At 40.2% G+C, this 16,334-nt stretch overlaps 1 protein-coding gene across 7 annotated transcripts in view; it reads left to right on the forward strand.

Annotated features, from left to right (window-relative positions):
• Positions 1–16,334, forward strand: part of zmynd11 (zinc finger, MYND-type containing 11) — a 189,480-nt gene that overhangs the window by 122,583 nt on the left and 50,563 nt on the right. For all 7 annotated transcript variants that reach the window (XM_078537348.1, XM_078537313.1, XM_078537331.1 and 4 more), the window contains 2 exons: positions 4,245–4,337; positions 5,282–5,369. In XM_078537348.1, coding sequence (XP_078393474.1) covers positions 4,245–4,337; positions 5,282–5,369 — 181 coding nt within the window. The remainder of the gene's footprint in view (positions 1–4,244; positions 4,338–5,281; positions 5,370–16,334) is intronic.

Raw genomic sequence — 16,334 nt, forward strand, 5'->3', positions numbered from 1 at the left:
TTACAAAACTAAATTAAACACTTATTAATAGAAGAAATGATTTTAAGCACATACATAAATCTACAAATTACTACTATGATAACTTCTAAATCCCCTAGTTAATCTAACTCCCAGTTACACTTTCGTTAAGGCAGCAGTAAGACACACAGATTTTAAAAGACCCAGGCAAAGTGACACGCAATACCCTTAACAGTCGAATTCAGAGTTTTTTTCTCAGCTTCAGTTCCATGTAGACAGCAGCTTGAGGCTTAGAAGCTGGAGGCTTTTCACACTTGTGTTACACCTTAGATAGCCTTCCCTTATACACAGCCTTCTATCCTTTGCACGTGTTTTCCCTTTTGAAAGCAAATTCCCATTGTTTCGCCATGTCTTTGGACTTTATCTCTCTAATAATAAAAAATTATCATAGTACCAATTTTACCAGTAATCTTTGCGAAAAGTAAACACACTGTTTCTTAACTTCTCCTGGCTAGGTGAAACATTTCACCCTGTTCTTTGAATTCAAGCTAGTCTGGTTTATTTAAAAATGTAAATGTTCCCTTCACACTTCACATTCTAAAACTTCCCCCATGTTTAGCTACTTAACATTTCAAACCTAGCTTATTTTATACATCAAAGCCTTCAGACCAGCTCCGGTTTCCCTTTAATTCAATTAAGTTCCACACGCACGCACACACAGACATAGCCACAGACCCCATTATTACTCTACAATAAATTCCAATAACATCTTGAAAATTATTATATCTTCCTCTTCAACCTGCCGTAAGTGAGGATTGACATAAGTCGAGGACCATCTGTACTAGCACAACTCTGCTAGCTAGTGTGCGGCAGGGAAAATAATCTACCCTTGTTGGCATCATGGATACAGAGGCAGGTCCATCTAAAAAAAGACAAAAGATGTACTATTTCCATCAAGAGTAGGAGAACGAGTTTTTTTGTTTTCAAGCGTTAAACATGTGGCTGTTTAACCTGCAGTGTCAGAGTTGCAGTGGGAAAAAAGAGCAATGTTGAGAGGTATTTTGCAAGGGTGCACAAGCATTTTGAGAGGGATTTTCCTACAGGAAGCAATCTGCGGTCACAAAAAATAAGTGAATTAAAAGTTGCACTGCAGAGACAGCATTCTATTTTTTAACGAAGCCAACCAAGAAAGCTAATGCGGCAACAGAGACACCTTTCAAAGTTGCTCGTTGTTTAACCAAGAACAAGGCAACATATACAGACAGTGTGATTATGAAGGGTGCGATGACTCTGATGGGCGAATCTTTATTCAAAGATCTCAGTAACAGCCCTGAAATTATGTCTGCCATTTCAGGCATGCAGTTAGGAGCAAACATCTTGGTGAGAAGGGTATCCGAATTATCGGTCGATGCGATGGAACAGCTAGAGAGGGATTTAAGTACGTGCAAGTGGTTTTCTATTAAATGTGATGAATCGGTTGACACAAGCAATACTGCGGTTGACACGAGCAATACTGCCCAGTTGGCAGTGTTCATTTGAATGATGTTTGAAGATTTCACCAATAAAGAGAAATTCTTGACATTGTTGCCTCTGAAATCCACAACCAGGGGAGTTGATATCCACAACAAGGTCAAGAATTATTTCGCCAAACAGAATGTGCCATTGGAGAAGCTAGTGTCAATGACCACCAATGGTGTGCCAGCAATGACTGGGCGTCATGCTGGTTTCATTGTGAGTTGTAAAGCAGACTCCGATTTCCCTCGTTTCTTGAACTACCACTGCTTCATCCATCAACAGGCAATTTGTGCCAGAATAATGGGATTTGATCACGTTATGTCTCCTGTTAGAATTATTAATTCGATTCGTGCAAAGGCCAAACAGCACTGAAGCTTCAAGTCATTTCTCGACTTAACCGTCAACCAAGTATGGCAATCTTTTGCTGCACGCTGAAATCCTTAGCAGGGGAGAAATACTGCATCATTTTCTTTCACTTCTGCCAGAAATCAAAGCTTTCAAGGAGTCAAGAAACAAAGATACTGCCCAATTATCAAGCATTGCGTGGCTGCTTGATTTGGCATTTCTAACAGATGTGACAGAGAAATTGAACACCATGAACTGTGAAGTGCAAGGGAAAGAGAAGACAATTGCCGAAGTGATTAGTGCAATGAAAGCTTTCAAGTCGAAACTTAACCTTTTGGTACAGCAAGTGCAGAAGAGCAAAATGCAACATTTTCCTTCTGTGCTCCAAAAGTTGCCAGAAAATGAAGCTGCTGCTGGGCTCCTGGACACTGACGAGTACCGTGATCTCCTGATCAGGCTTGGCCAAAAGTCCAACGACAGATTCAGTAATTTTGAGCAACTGGAGCCCTGCGTGATGTTTACTTCAATTCCCTTCATGGAAGTAGATGTTAGTGACATTTCTGAACAAATTAGTGTGCTGTTCAACCTTGATTTTGTCACTATGGAAGTGGAGATTGTCAGCCTTCGAAATGACATTCAGTTGAAATCAAGGCAATCTGCCACTAATTCCTGGAGTCTCTCAGGAACTGAGAAGTACATCTGCACAGCAGCAATGCAAGTGGCTTCCCTGGTTGGTTCCATCTATCTTTGCAAATCTGCCTTTTCCGAGATGGACTTCATCAAATCCAAATTTCAACGCGTCTGACCCATGAGCATCTCGATGACTCTATCAGAGTTGCCCTCTCAAGATACACACCAGATTACACAGCACTGGTGGACACTATGCAGTGTCAAGTTTCACATTGAAATAAAAGTTAAGAATCAATTTTCTTAATTTTAAACATATAATTTTGTAGTTCAACTGTAATAGCTTACAGGGGTCTCCAACCCTGGCCCTGGAGAGTCCCAATCCAGTTAGTCTTATAGGTCACCTGTTTCTAAAGACTGGGAACACCTGTCAGTTATTGATCAATGAAGCAAGTAATGTCTTCAATTAAGAGAATTCTGGTCCTTGATGGCTGAATTTAAAGGTGTTCCCAATCAGATTTTGGTCCCAAATGATCTTTAAATTACTTAATTTAACAAATCATCTGCTTAATTGATCACAATGAAATTGATCCAAGTCTTAAATTGGTGATTTAATGGTAACCTATAAAATCTGCTGGGCTGGGGCTCTCCAGAAGCAGGGTTGGAGATCTCTGGTTTAATATGTACCCTTATCAATCCATATATTTTAGTAGCTTGCTTGGGATATTTGTCATTAATCAGAAGTAGTTCTCATTAAAGAAAAGGGTGGTGACCCCTGTTCTAATGAATATCTTGTAGTTTGCAGTACTTCAATTTTTTCTTCAATTTATGTATCAGAACTCAAGATTGAGTAAGTGTTTGCACCAGAAATTTGTGTTCACTTGAATTCAACTTTCATTTTATTTCAGATGTTTGAGATTTTATTAGCACCTGGAACTTTGTGCTTCAGTTTACAAGGATACTACGTGTGTTCTGAATAAACTATTTTCAAAAACATTTGTGACTTTTTCATTTTGGTCATGTGGAATTGATTTTTTTTTAAGCGTGAAGCCATCCTACAGTTTTTGGAGGCTACGTGTTTGAAGCTGATGATATAGATGTATGAATAGAAAAATGGACCCCAAGTTACAAAGAATTACATAAAAATTACAGCAAGGAAACAGGCTGTTTAACCTATTCAGTGCATGTTGGTGTTTGTCCTTCATCCAAATAGTAATCCTGATCACCTTCCTGCCCTGATCCCATTATCTCTCAACTGCCTATCTAACCTATTCTTAAATGTTAACTTGGTCTCCACTTCAATCAAAATTTTGGTAGCCTCACACCTATGTATAAAGAAAATTATCTTTCTCTCTGCTCTCTGTCCTAAATCTCTTGCATTTAATCCCCTATCTTTATGACCTTGTTGTAGACCCACTAGTCGTTGGAAGTAATCTGTTTCTATCTATACTGTTCCACAATTTTAAACACTTCTATAAAACATTCCTTTATTCTCCTATGTTCTAAGACAACAGCCCCAACTGTCAACCCTTTCTTTTTATTTGTATTTTGACGTATCGGGTAAAATAGTGTCCTAGTGAATTGTACCCTACCCTTTGTATTACCCTGTAGTGTGGATTACAAGATAATTGTGGCTACATTAAGATTTTATGTTGATTCACTGTTGCATCTCGATTTGTATCTCCTGTACCTCCTGCAATAAAAACTTGTGCTTCAAAAGCAAGTATTCTATGCCAGGGGCATGACTTGAGTTTTGAGGTTTTTATTTCAGTTACAAATGTGGGAAATATTTTTTTCAGGCCTCAGAACTTGGTAAGAAGGGAAAGGAGAGCAAGCACCCAATGTACAGGAGATTGGTACACACACCTATAGACGTTGCCAGCATACAAGAGGTAGGTAAAGAACCAACGTAGTTAGATTCTTCTGCACTTGAGCTTTTGTTATTTGAAGTCCATGTCTATTGGCAAAAGTTTGTATGTTGGTATCAGGGATGAAGGATTCCAGTTACATAGAAAGGCTTGTCAACCTGGTGCCATTGTTCTTTAAGTAGAGAAGGTTAAGGGGAAATTTGATAAAGCTGTTCAAAATCATGAAAATTTTTACAGAATGAATAAGAAAATACATTTTCCTTGGCAGACGGGTCAGTAACCAGAGGACAAAAGAGCCAGAGGCAAGAAAACATTTTTTATGCAGGGAGTTATAAGCTCAAATGCACTGCCTGTAAAGGTAATGGAAGCAAATTCAATAATTTTCAAAAGGCACTTGGATAAATAGTTGAAGGGGACAAAAACGCTGGGCTATTTGTAAAGAGCAGGGGAGGTGGGACTAATTAGGTGACTCTTTCAAAGAATCAGCACAGGCATGATATGCTGAATGGCCTCCTTCTGTGCCATATCATTCTATAATGATGAACTGAAGCAACTGTTACCAATATTCTGGTTTTAGTGTCACCGAACTGTATGTGGCCTATGAACATAAAATAAATTTAAAAGCTCCTAAAATTGTAAAAACAATGGCCGGGATTTTCGGCCCCGACACTGGCAGGCATGGTCGTGGGCGGCACAGGAAAATTTGGAGAGCCGTTGACTTTTAATGGCTCTCCAAATTTTCCTGTCCTGCCCATAACGATGCCCACTAGTGTCGGAGCTGCAAAGTCCCGCCCAATGAAGCGGAATGCCCAGTCCTATAATATTAACCCCAAATGTTAAAAAATCTCATTTAATAAAATCCTTATAAAAACAGATATTGACTCAATTAGTCATGTTAAACTAATGACTCCATAGTGAGATTTAGTGCTCAAATGATGTCTATAATATTGTTCCATATTTCTTTGCAGAAATTGAATGAAAACAAGTACAAAAGTTTTGATGAGTTTAAAGCTGATGCCCAGTTGCTTCTTCACAACACTATACTATTCTATGGAGGTGAGATCATTTTTATTACTTAATCTGGCTTTATTTCTTTAAGCAAAGACAAGTTTTTAGACTGACAATTCAGTCACTTACCATGCCAGTGTGCTATGCAATGGAATGGCTATTTTCTTTTCATTATTCTTTGGTGGGATGTGGTATTATTGGTAAGGCAGCATTTGCTGCCCATTGCTAGGCTATTTCAGGGGACAGTTAAAAGTCAACCGCATTGATGTGGGTCTGGAGTCACAAAGGCCAGACCGGGTAAGATTGGCAGATTTTCTTCCTTAAAGGAATCAGATCGGCATTTACAACCATTGGTAGTTTCATGGTCACCATTGCTGAGACTAGCTTTATATTCCAGGGTCTTAATAATTGAATTTTAAATTCCACCAGCTTCCATGTCTCTAGTGCATCGGCCTGGGCCTCTGGATTATTAGTCCAGTGACATCACCTCGATGCCACCATCTCCCCCATGCCTAAACCTATATTAATGACTTAAGACAAAGAGAAACAGAGTAATTTATCTAAGTTTGCAAACAACATAAAGCGAGGTGGAAAGGTAAGCTGCGAGGAGAACACAGAGGCTGCAAAGTGATATAAATAGATTAAATGAGTGGGCAACAAGATGGTGGATGTCTTGGTCGCATTCGCTATTTATTGTATAGTGTGTTCAACCATAGTTTACCTGTTAGTTCACATGTAGCTCATATTAACCCTGAATGTCAGAATACAAGATAGATATTAAAACATGATCAAAGAGATAAATTGTAAGGAGTGGTCCTTAAAGGAGGAGAGAGGGAGGGAATTCCAGAGCTCTCTGCTTAGGAAACTGAAGGCAAGACCACCTGTGGTGGAGTAATAAAAATTGGGGCCAGAGTGTGGGGATGGAATGGTTGTTAGCAGAAATCTCGGAGAGATGGGCAGGTTTTTAAAAATCCCTTCCATTGTACAGTTTTTAAGTGATTAGTAGAAGGATTAGAGGGGAGATGAGGAAAACTGGGTGAAAACAGAGGTGCTAGGAATCTGGGGACTCATGCCTGAAAGGGTGGTAGAGGCTGAAACCCTCATTTCATTTAGAAGATGCCTGGATGTGCACCTGAAGCAATGTAACCTGCAGGGCTAGGGACCAAATGCTGGAAAGTTGGCTTAGGCTGGGTGCCTTGTTTTTTCAGCTGGCGTAGATATCACGGGCCAAGTGGCCGCCTTCTGTGCCATAAACTTTCTATGATTCTATGATAATGTAGGGGAGCGTAAAGTTATTCACTTTGAAAGCAAGAATAGAAAAGCAGAATATTTGTTATAAGGCATGAAACTTGTAAATGTTGATGTTTAGAGAGACTGAGAACCTATATATTTTTTTTAAAAAGTGAAGAGGAAGGAAAACATGTTCTGTTTTTTCATGCTTGCTGTCCATTATGAGGGATAGAGAAACTAGAAACTAGTGAGAGAAGTGGAATCCTCTTTAGCCACTTACGTGATCCATCCAGTTGTTGTTTCAAGAGTTACACCAGCAGACCCTGGGAGCTGTCACTTGGCTGCTATCCCAACTGAGAATGGTGTGTGGAGGAATTCAAAATAGTAAAGTGCTGTGTTAGATACTTGTCACCTTGATTTGTATTTTTCCCACATCACTTTTTCCAATTTTTGTGGCTTTTCGTATTGCTTTATTCTGTGTAGGTGAGTTACATTTCTGTAAGAATAAACAATTTAGTTGTACAGTAAAATATACTACATTCAAACTGTGATCTAAGAACATAATATTTGGCGCTTCGCGCCTGCTCGCTATCCAACAAGATCATGGCTGATCTTTTATCTCAACTCTACCTTCCCTCATTATCCCCATATTCCTTAATTCTCTTAGCACCCAAAAAAATCTATCAAACTCTGTCTTGAATGTACTCAATGACTGAGCATCCATGGCTATCTGGGGTAGCCAATTCCAAAGATTCACAACCTTTGGAGTGAAAAAATTTTTCTTCCTCTCAGTCCTAAATGGCCGACCCCTTATTCTAAGACTGACTCTAGATTCTAGAAACATTTTCTCAGCATCTATCCTGTCAAACCCTTTAAGAATTTTATGTTTCAATAAGATTGCACCTCATTCCTTTAAACTCGATGGAATATAGGCATAGTCTACTCAAACTCTCCTCATAGGACCGTCCACTCACCCCAGGAACCAGTCCAGTGAACCTTTGTTACACTTCCTCTCGGACAGTTATGCTGTTCCGAAGGAGACCAAAACTGCACACACTACTCCATGTGTGCCTTCATTTGTGCCCTGTATAATTGTAGCAAGAATTCTTTACCCTTATGCTTCAGTCCCTTTATTATAAAAGCTAACATACCATTTGCCTTCCTAATGTTTGCTGTACCTGCATGTTAACTTTGTGATTCATGTGCAAGGACACCCAAGTCCCTCTGAATGCAAACATTTCCCAGTCAATCACCATTCAAAAAACATTCTGCTTTCTTTTTCTTACCGAAGTGGATAACTTCACACTTTGCCACTGTTACAACCGGGATGGGAGGAGTGCGCAATTTATCTAGCCCCACTACTCCGCAAGTCACACCATTAGTTTAAAAGTTTAATCCACTCACCAAAATGGCCAATTATTTACTTTCATTACTGTTAGACCCAGATTAAAAGAGACTTGAGACTTTAACCAGGCTTCTTTCAATAAACTCAGAAATAATGATTGACAAACAAAACTTTTTTAAAAAACCAATTGCAGGAACTAGTTAACACACAGTTGTACTCTGGACCTCTGCGCACACACACGTGCACATATACACATACAAAAGACAAACAGGGTCTCTTTGCAAAGATGGGCTTTAGAGAATCGGTGTTATAAAAATAAAGGATAAAGTTCGCAGTGTCTCGACACTGTTGATCTGGAGCTCCCTCGTATGAAGACGGGCCACTGGTCCCAGTAGATGTCTGGAGGTTCTCACCAATGGAGTTTCACCATTGGCAGAGAATATAGCCAGGTCAATCCCTCTTCTCAGCCTCTCTGGTTTCCAAAAAACAAGAAGGAAAGTCATGCAGCTTTTACTTTCTCAGTTCAGTCCCAGCTGAACTCAAACACACAAGTTCAAAACTGAAAGCTCATCCCTGTTATGTGATTTCCAGTAACTCACTAGTATTTTGCCTTTAAACCAGTTTTTTCATCAATTAAAGTAATTGCAATGTAAACAAACACACAGCTCTCTCCTCCTCTCCCCCCCCCCACCCTCTTCAGGTCCCATGCTGATCAGGTGATTTCTTGGAAAGGCATGCTTGTTGACAGTTCCAAGGTGAACTTATGGCATTTTTTTTTTATAAAAGCCTCTAGGTCAGCATCCAAAAGTTCAAATAATGCAACGTCCTTCCAAATTTTAAAAAGAAAAAGCCAGTTCGTGATGATGTGGTTTTCCCAATACCGCCTTGTATTCCATCTGCCAGCTCATTGTCACCTGTTCTTGCCACCTCATCCAATCTGTCCATTTCCCTCTGCAGCTACTTTTCGTCCTCCTTACAACATATTAGCCCACATTATACTCCATCTGCCCTGTTGTTGGCCACTCACTTAACCTGTCTATATCTCTTTGCAGCCTCTTTGTGTCCTCTGCTCACTTTCCCACCTAACTTTCCATTGTCAGCAAACTTGGATGACCTCACCTAAGTCATTAATACAGATTCTAAATAGCTCAAGCCCAAGTACTGATCCTTGTGGTACACCAATAATTACAGTCCGCCAGCCTGAAAATGTTCCATTTATTCTTACTCTGTTTCCTGTCCATCAAACAATCCTCAATCATGTTAATATATGACCCCTAATCTCATGAATCCTAATTTTGCATAATAACTGCTTGAGTGGCACCTTATCAAATCCTTTCTGAAAATCTAAGCATACTATATTCACTGGTTCCGCTTTATCCATCTTACTGATTATATCCATCTTACGAATTATATGTGTAAAGAACATACCTTTTTATTTCTGTTGGACTGTGGATTAAAATTACAATGGCTGCAGTTTGAAGGACATGTCCACTGGAACAGTGCAAGTGATATATACAATGTTAGTGTCCTGGAACAGTGTGTGCCATGAAAGACAGGTTGGTGCAGAGGAGGAGCCTTGTCGAATGGGGAACTGCCTGGCAACATTTTAATTGGCTCCTGACCAGGTTTTGTGTGAGAACAGTGCAGCAGAGTAGCTCTTAGCCTGAAAAGAAAAAGACCGAAAACATCTCTCTCCTGTGTGTGTAAGATTCCAGTAATCCTACAATAATAGCTAGGTGACATTTTTTCCTCATATCTCTATAACCTACTCCCTCTGAAAACCCCTGTCAAGAGGCAAAGGGGAAAATCACTGTTAGAGACATTGAAAGGCAAGTGCTCAACCAGTGAACTAAAGACTGAAAGTGCTGGAAGACCACCTTGTGTCATCAACAAAGAACTGCAAGGAATTTGGGAGACATCGATCAAAATCAACCCATCGAATCCTGTACTCTGGAATTGGTGCTATTGAACTGTTTTATCCCACCCTTAAACTCCATGTTTTGTGTGCCTTATGTGTCTTGTATGTATGTGTATAGGGATTTAAGAAGGGGTGGAGTTTAGGTTGTGGAGTTAGAAATTAACAGTTCATATTTCTTTAGCCACTGGTGAACAACAGTTCGTTCAATAAACAGTTATTTACTTATTAAATTTACAAACCAGGTGCTCCTATTCTGTTAATCTAGATTAAACAATTAGGTGGGTTGATCAAACCTTTTCACGTTTGTCGCGGCTCGGGGAGCAGTGGGGCTTGATATTGCAGCGCACTATCCCCAGTGAGTCGTGACAAAGTATGGGGGCTTGGGTCAGGGATACCTTGGAACGAAAGATAACGACGATTTGGGTGTAGGTTAAGTAAGTAATAAAAGCTAAAAGTAAACACCAGGTTTGTACTGTCAAAATAAGATGGCACTAGAAACTGCTAAAGCTTTCCTGCAAGTGGAAGGGATGTCCTTGACAATTTTGCAAGGGATCCCAAAAGCCAGATTAATCGAATTGGCAAGTAAATTAAGAGTTTTGCCAAAGCTAGGAAGGCAGAGATAATCAAAGAGATGGCACAGCATTTGAAATTGGAAGGAATACCCAAGAGACCGAGTTCTCCAAGGCGTGGTTCATTTGAATGAGCTCAAGTTCAGTTCCAAATGAAAAAACTTCAGCTAGAGGCAGCAGAAAAAGAAAGAGCAGAGAAAGAAAAGGAAAGAGCATTTCAAAGGGAGCAGGCAGCAAGGCAGGCGAGAGAAAGAAAACAAGGAGGAGAATTAGAAATGCGAAAACATGATCTCCAAAGGGAAAAGTTAGCCATGCAAGAGAGAATGAAGGAAAGATACAGAGAGTACCATCTTAAAAGGCTGGATTTTAAAAAGGAGACAGACATCAGATGCTGAGGAAAGTTCTGATGATGAGAAAACCGTTAACCTAAAACCCAGTGGGGAGATGTTTAAATTTGTACAAGTTCTTCCAAAATTTGAGGAAAAGGATGTTGAAGCATTCTTTATTTCATTTGAAAAGATAGCTAATCAGGTGAACGGGCCAAAGGAAAACTGGACATCCATGCAGAGCAAATTGACAGGTAGAGCACAAGAAATTTATGGTTCACTGTCAAAGGAGATTTCTGGGGATCATGATGTGGTGAAAAAGGCCATTTTGAGTGCATATGAGTTTGTTCCCTGAAGCATACAGACAAAAGTTTCGAAATTTAAAGAAGCAGTCTGGGCAAACATGCATTGAATTTGAAAGGATTGAGCAAAGTAGTTTTGACAGTTGGATATGATCATTAGGAGTTGAAACTACCTATGAAGTTCTCAGAGACACCATTCTCTTGGAAGAATTTAAAAACTCCCGACCTTCTGAAATAAGAACCCATGTTGAAGACCAAAGGATTGCAACTGCTAGACAGGCAGCAGTAATGGCTGACGATTATGAGCTGATCCATAAAACTAAACCTTTTCTCCATCACCCCATAAATTTGAATAGGCTAGAAAGTGGGAGAGTGAAAGGAAGACAAGTAGCCAGGGTAAAGAATGGATAGCTGGGAATACCTTGAGATCTCCTCCCCAGATCAGAAAGGAAGGTACTGAGAGTGGAGGTATACCTCGAAGGCCTAAGTATTTCCATTGTAATAAAGTGAGACACATTCATTCAGAATTCTGGAAGTTGTGGGGGAAGCCCCATGGGACTTATTGGAGTTTGTAAGAGTGAGTCCAAAAAGGATACTCAAAGAAAATGGCACGGATCAAATTGTAGCTTTAACTACAAACAAGGGCCTGGAGGTAAACACTACTGTGAATGCAGGTAATGTGGATGAGGTAGATGAGAGATATCAAGGGTTTTTGTCTAAAGGAAAGATAACCCCACTTTCATCAAATAATATGCAGCTAAACCCATAACTATATCAAGGGACACGGGAGCTACTCAGACTCTTTTTTGCTGGAGAAGGACCTAGTTTTCCTTCCAGAGAGTTCCACAAAAGCTAAAGTGTTGGTAAACGGGATAAGTGGTTCCATTGTGCAAAGTGCAATTGGAGTGTGATTTGTTTTCTGGATCAGTGTTTGTAGGAGTGATTAAGAAATTCCCCGTGGTTGGAATTGATTTACTCCTGGGAATAATTTGGCAGGGGTGAAGGTTATAACTTTGCCCATAATTACAGAAAGTCCGCGAAAGCAGTTACAAGAACAAGTTCCTGGTATGTTTCCATCGTGTTTGGTGACCAGAGCAATGGTTAAACAAAGTCCATCACCAAAGGTCAAAGTAATACCCTGAGCAAATGTAGCCGAAACTTTCTTTAAGGATGAGGATAATTCAAAGGAAGTATTTGGCAGGTCTTCATTAATTGGGGCTCAGAAAGCAGATCCAAAGTTAAACAATTTAGCACAGTCGGCTCACACTGAAGCTGAGGTGGAAGAAGTTCCGGAGTGGTATTACATTAAAAACGGAGTTCTGATGAGGAAGTGGAGACACCCTCAGAATCACAATCACAGTGCAGAAGAGGCCCTTCAGCCCATCGAGTCTGCACCGACATGTGAGTAACACCTGACCTACCTATCTAATCCCATTACCAGCACTTGGCCCATAGCCTTGAATGTTTTGACGTGCCAAGTGCTCATCCAGGTACTTTTTAAAGGATGTGAGGCAACCCGCCTCCACCACCCTCCCAGGCAGTGCATTCCATACCATCACCACCCTCTGGGTAAAAAAGTTTTTCCTCACATCCCCCCAAACCTCCTGCCCCTCACCTTGAACTTATGTTCCCTTGTGACTCACCCTTCAACTAAGGGGAACAGCTGCTCCCTATCCACCCTGTCCATGCCCCCTCATAATCTTGTACACCTCGAATAGGTCGCCCCTCAATCTTCTCTGCTCCAATGAAAACAACCCAAGTCTATCCAACCTCTCTTCATAACTTAAATGTTTCATCCCAGGCAACATCCTAGTGAATCTCCTCTGCATCCCCTCCAGTGCAATCACATCCTTCCTATAATGTGGCGACCAGAACTGCACACAGTGCTCCAGCTGTGGCCTCACTAAGGTTCTATACAACTCCAACATGACCTCCCTACTTTTGTAATCTATGCCTCGATTGGTAAAGGCAAGTGTCCCATATGCCTTTTTCACCACCCCACGAACATGCTCCTCTGCCTTCAGAGATCTATGGACACACATGCCAAGATCCCTTTGTTCCTCAGAACTTCCTAGTGTCATGCTGTTCATTGAATACTTCCTTGTCAAATTACTCCTTCCAAAGTATATCACTTCACACTTTTCAGGGTTAAATTCCATCTGCCATTTATTTGCCCATTTGGGCCTCACAGACTTCCAGATGAGGAATGGACAGTTGTTCGTCAGATAGTGGAACCATCCAAATATCATAAGGAGATACTGCGAGCAGCACATGAAATCCCTATGGCAGGACATGTAAGAATACAGAAAACCCAAGCATCGATAAATGGGCATTTTACCTGGCCAAGACTTCAAAGGGGCGTAGTGCAATTTTGTAAAACATGTCAGTCATGTCAGGTAGCAGGTAAACCTCAACACGTAATCAAACCAGCACCTTTAATACCCATACCAGTTTTTGAAGAACCATTTAGCCGGGTATTAGTAGATTGTGTAGGACCATTACCCAAAACAAAAGCAGGGCATCAGTATATCCTTACAATCATGGATATGCCAACCTGATTTCCAGAAGCTCTTCCTTTAAGGGCAATTACAGCTAAGGTGGTAGTGGAAAAGTTAACTCAGTCTGTCGCTCGTTATGGCCTATCAATTGAAATACAATCTGACCAAGGTTCTAACTTCATGTCTCAAATTTTCCAGTACATAATCAGCAATTTGGGTATCAAACAAAAACTAAAGTCTACTCTCCACGCACAGACACAGGGAGCTTTAGAGAGATACCATCAGACTCTCAAAATCATGATTAAGACCTATTGCCATGAAAACCCAAAGTATTGGGACAAAGGATTAGATTTCTTACTCCTTGCTACCAGAGATTCTCCAAATTAATCTACTGGAATTAGTCTATTTGAATTGATCTATGGTCATGAAATAAGAGGCCCAATAAAAGTGATTAAGGAAAAGTTTCTAAAGTAGACAGATGAATCCTCCTGTTGGATTATGTGTCCATGTTTCTAGAAAGACTCACAGGAGCATGTAAAGTAACACAAGAAATCACGAGGTTTTTGGCAATGTGTGGGTTTTATCAGAAGTTTGTGCCTTAACTTCAGCACAATAGCTGTACCTCTCACCAATTTGTTAAGAAAACAGGCATAAGTGGTATGGTCAGCAGAATGCTAAGCAGCCTTTGAAAAGCTGATGGTAATCTTCATAAATGAACCAGTGTTGGCCTCCCCTGACTTTACCAAACCTTTTAAAATGGCAATTGATGCTAGTGACATGGGAGTAGGTGCAGTCCTATTACAAGATGATCAATTAGGGATAGAGAAGCCGGTGAGGTACTTTTCCAAGAAACTAAATCAATATCAGAGGAAGTACTGTACAGTAGCAAAAGAAACTCTAGCATTGTTGTTGTCTCTTCAACACTTTGAAGTTTATGTCCGACATAACAAAGAAACACTAATCTACACTCGCCATAATCCACTGGCGTTCATTGAAAAGTTTAAAACTCGAAATGCGAGACTGTTTAGATGGAGTTTATTATTTCAACCATTCAATGTAAAGATTGTTCGATTGACGACAAAGATAATGTGATCACGAGTGCATTGTCCTGGGTGTAAAATACTAAAATAAGTTAAAGGGGTAAGAAATGCTGAAGATTGTAGAAGGGGGAGGAAGGGTGAATGAAAGTAAGTCTTGTGTCTTGTTGTCCATGTGTCACACACCTTGTGATGAAACTCATTTTTGAAATGGCGTTTCATCTCTTTTAAGGGTGGATTCATATAAAGAACACATCTTTTTATTTCTGTTGGACTATGGATTGAAATTACAATGGCTGCAGTTTGAAGGACATGTCCACTGGAACAGTGTGAGGGATATATACAATGTTGCTGTCCTGGAACAGAGTGTACCATGAAAGACAGGTTGGTGCTGAGGAGGAGCCTGGCCTAATGGGGAACTGCCTGGCAACAACGTTTTAATTGGCTCCTGACCAGGTTTTGTGTGAGAGCAGTGCAGCAGAATAGCTCCTAGCCTGAAAGGAAGAAGACCCAAACCTCACCCCTCCTGTGTGTGCAGAATTCCAGTAATCCTACAATAATAACTAGCTGGCTTTTTCTCCCCATCTCTATAACCTGCTCTCTCTGAAAACCCCTGTCAAGAGGCAAAGGGGAAAATCACTGTTAGAGACATTGAAAGGCAAGTGCTCAACGAATGAACTAAAGACTGAAAGTGCTTGAAAACCACCTCATTTCTGGAATTTAGGAGACATCGATCAAAATCAACCCATCGAATCCTGTACTCTGGAATTTGTACTATTGAATTTTTTTATCCCACCCTTAAAATCCATGCTTTTGTGTGTCTTATGTGCCTTGTAAATGTGTGTATAGAGATTTAAGAAGTGGCAGAGTTTAGGTTACAGAGTTCAAAATTAACAGTTGATATTTCTTTCTTTTGCCATTGGTTAACAGTTTGTTCAATAAACAGTTATTTACTTATTAAGTTTACAAACCTGGTGCTCGTATTCTGTTAACCTAAATTAAACAATTAAGTGGGCTGATCAAACTTTTTCCATATCTGTCTCAGCTCGAGGAGCAGTGGAGCTTGATATTACAGCGTTCTATCCTCAGTTAGTCGTGACGTCTGCTCAAAAAACTTTAGATTTAACACCCTAGTTTTAGACATAACTGAATCACTTTCAACCTCAATATAAAAATTCCATCCTATTATGGTCACTCTTCCCTGGAGACCCCTTTACTGCAAGGTTATTAATCCTTTCTTTTTACGCAATACTAGATCTGAAAGTAGCCTATTCCCTAGTTGGTTCCTTGACATAACTATCTTGTATACCATCCATGAACTCACCCTCCCCACTAGTGCCGCAAATTTGATTTGTCCAGTCTCTATGAATATTTAAGTTCCCCATAATTACTGCATTACCCTTATTGCACACACCTCTGATTCCCTGCTTTATACTCTGCTCTACGTTATAACTACTGTCTGAGATTTATAAGCAACTCCCACTAATATTTTCTACCTCTTGCTGTTTCTTAGCTCCACCCAAACTGATTCTGCTTCTTGATTTGATGAGCCAAGACCCTTTTTTCTGTACTGTCTTTTTCCCATCCTTTTTTAACAGGGCTACCCCTCATCCTTTTCCTTTCTATGCATTTCTTCTAAAGGTTAAGCATTCTGGAATATTTAGTTTCCAACCTTTTGCCATGTTGCAATGGCTGTTAGATCAAACCTATTAATTTCTATCCGTGCTGTTAATTCATATAATGTGTAGCTTCAACAACACAAGAAGCTTAACACCCGTCCATGACAAA

Source organism: Cetorhinus maximus, chromosome 3 (genome assembly GCF_964194155.1).
Source record: "Cetorhinus maximus chromosome 3, sCetMax3.hap1.1, whole genome shotgun sequence".
Classification (NCBI taxonomy): Eukaryota; Metazoa; Chordata; class Chondrichthyes; order Lamniformes; family Cetorhinidae; genus Cetorhinus; species Cetorhinus maximus.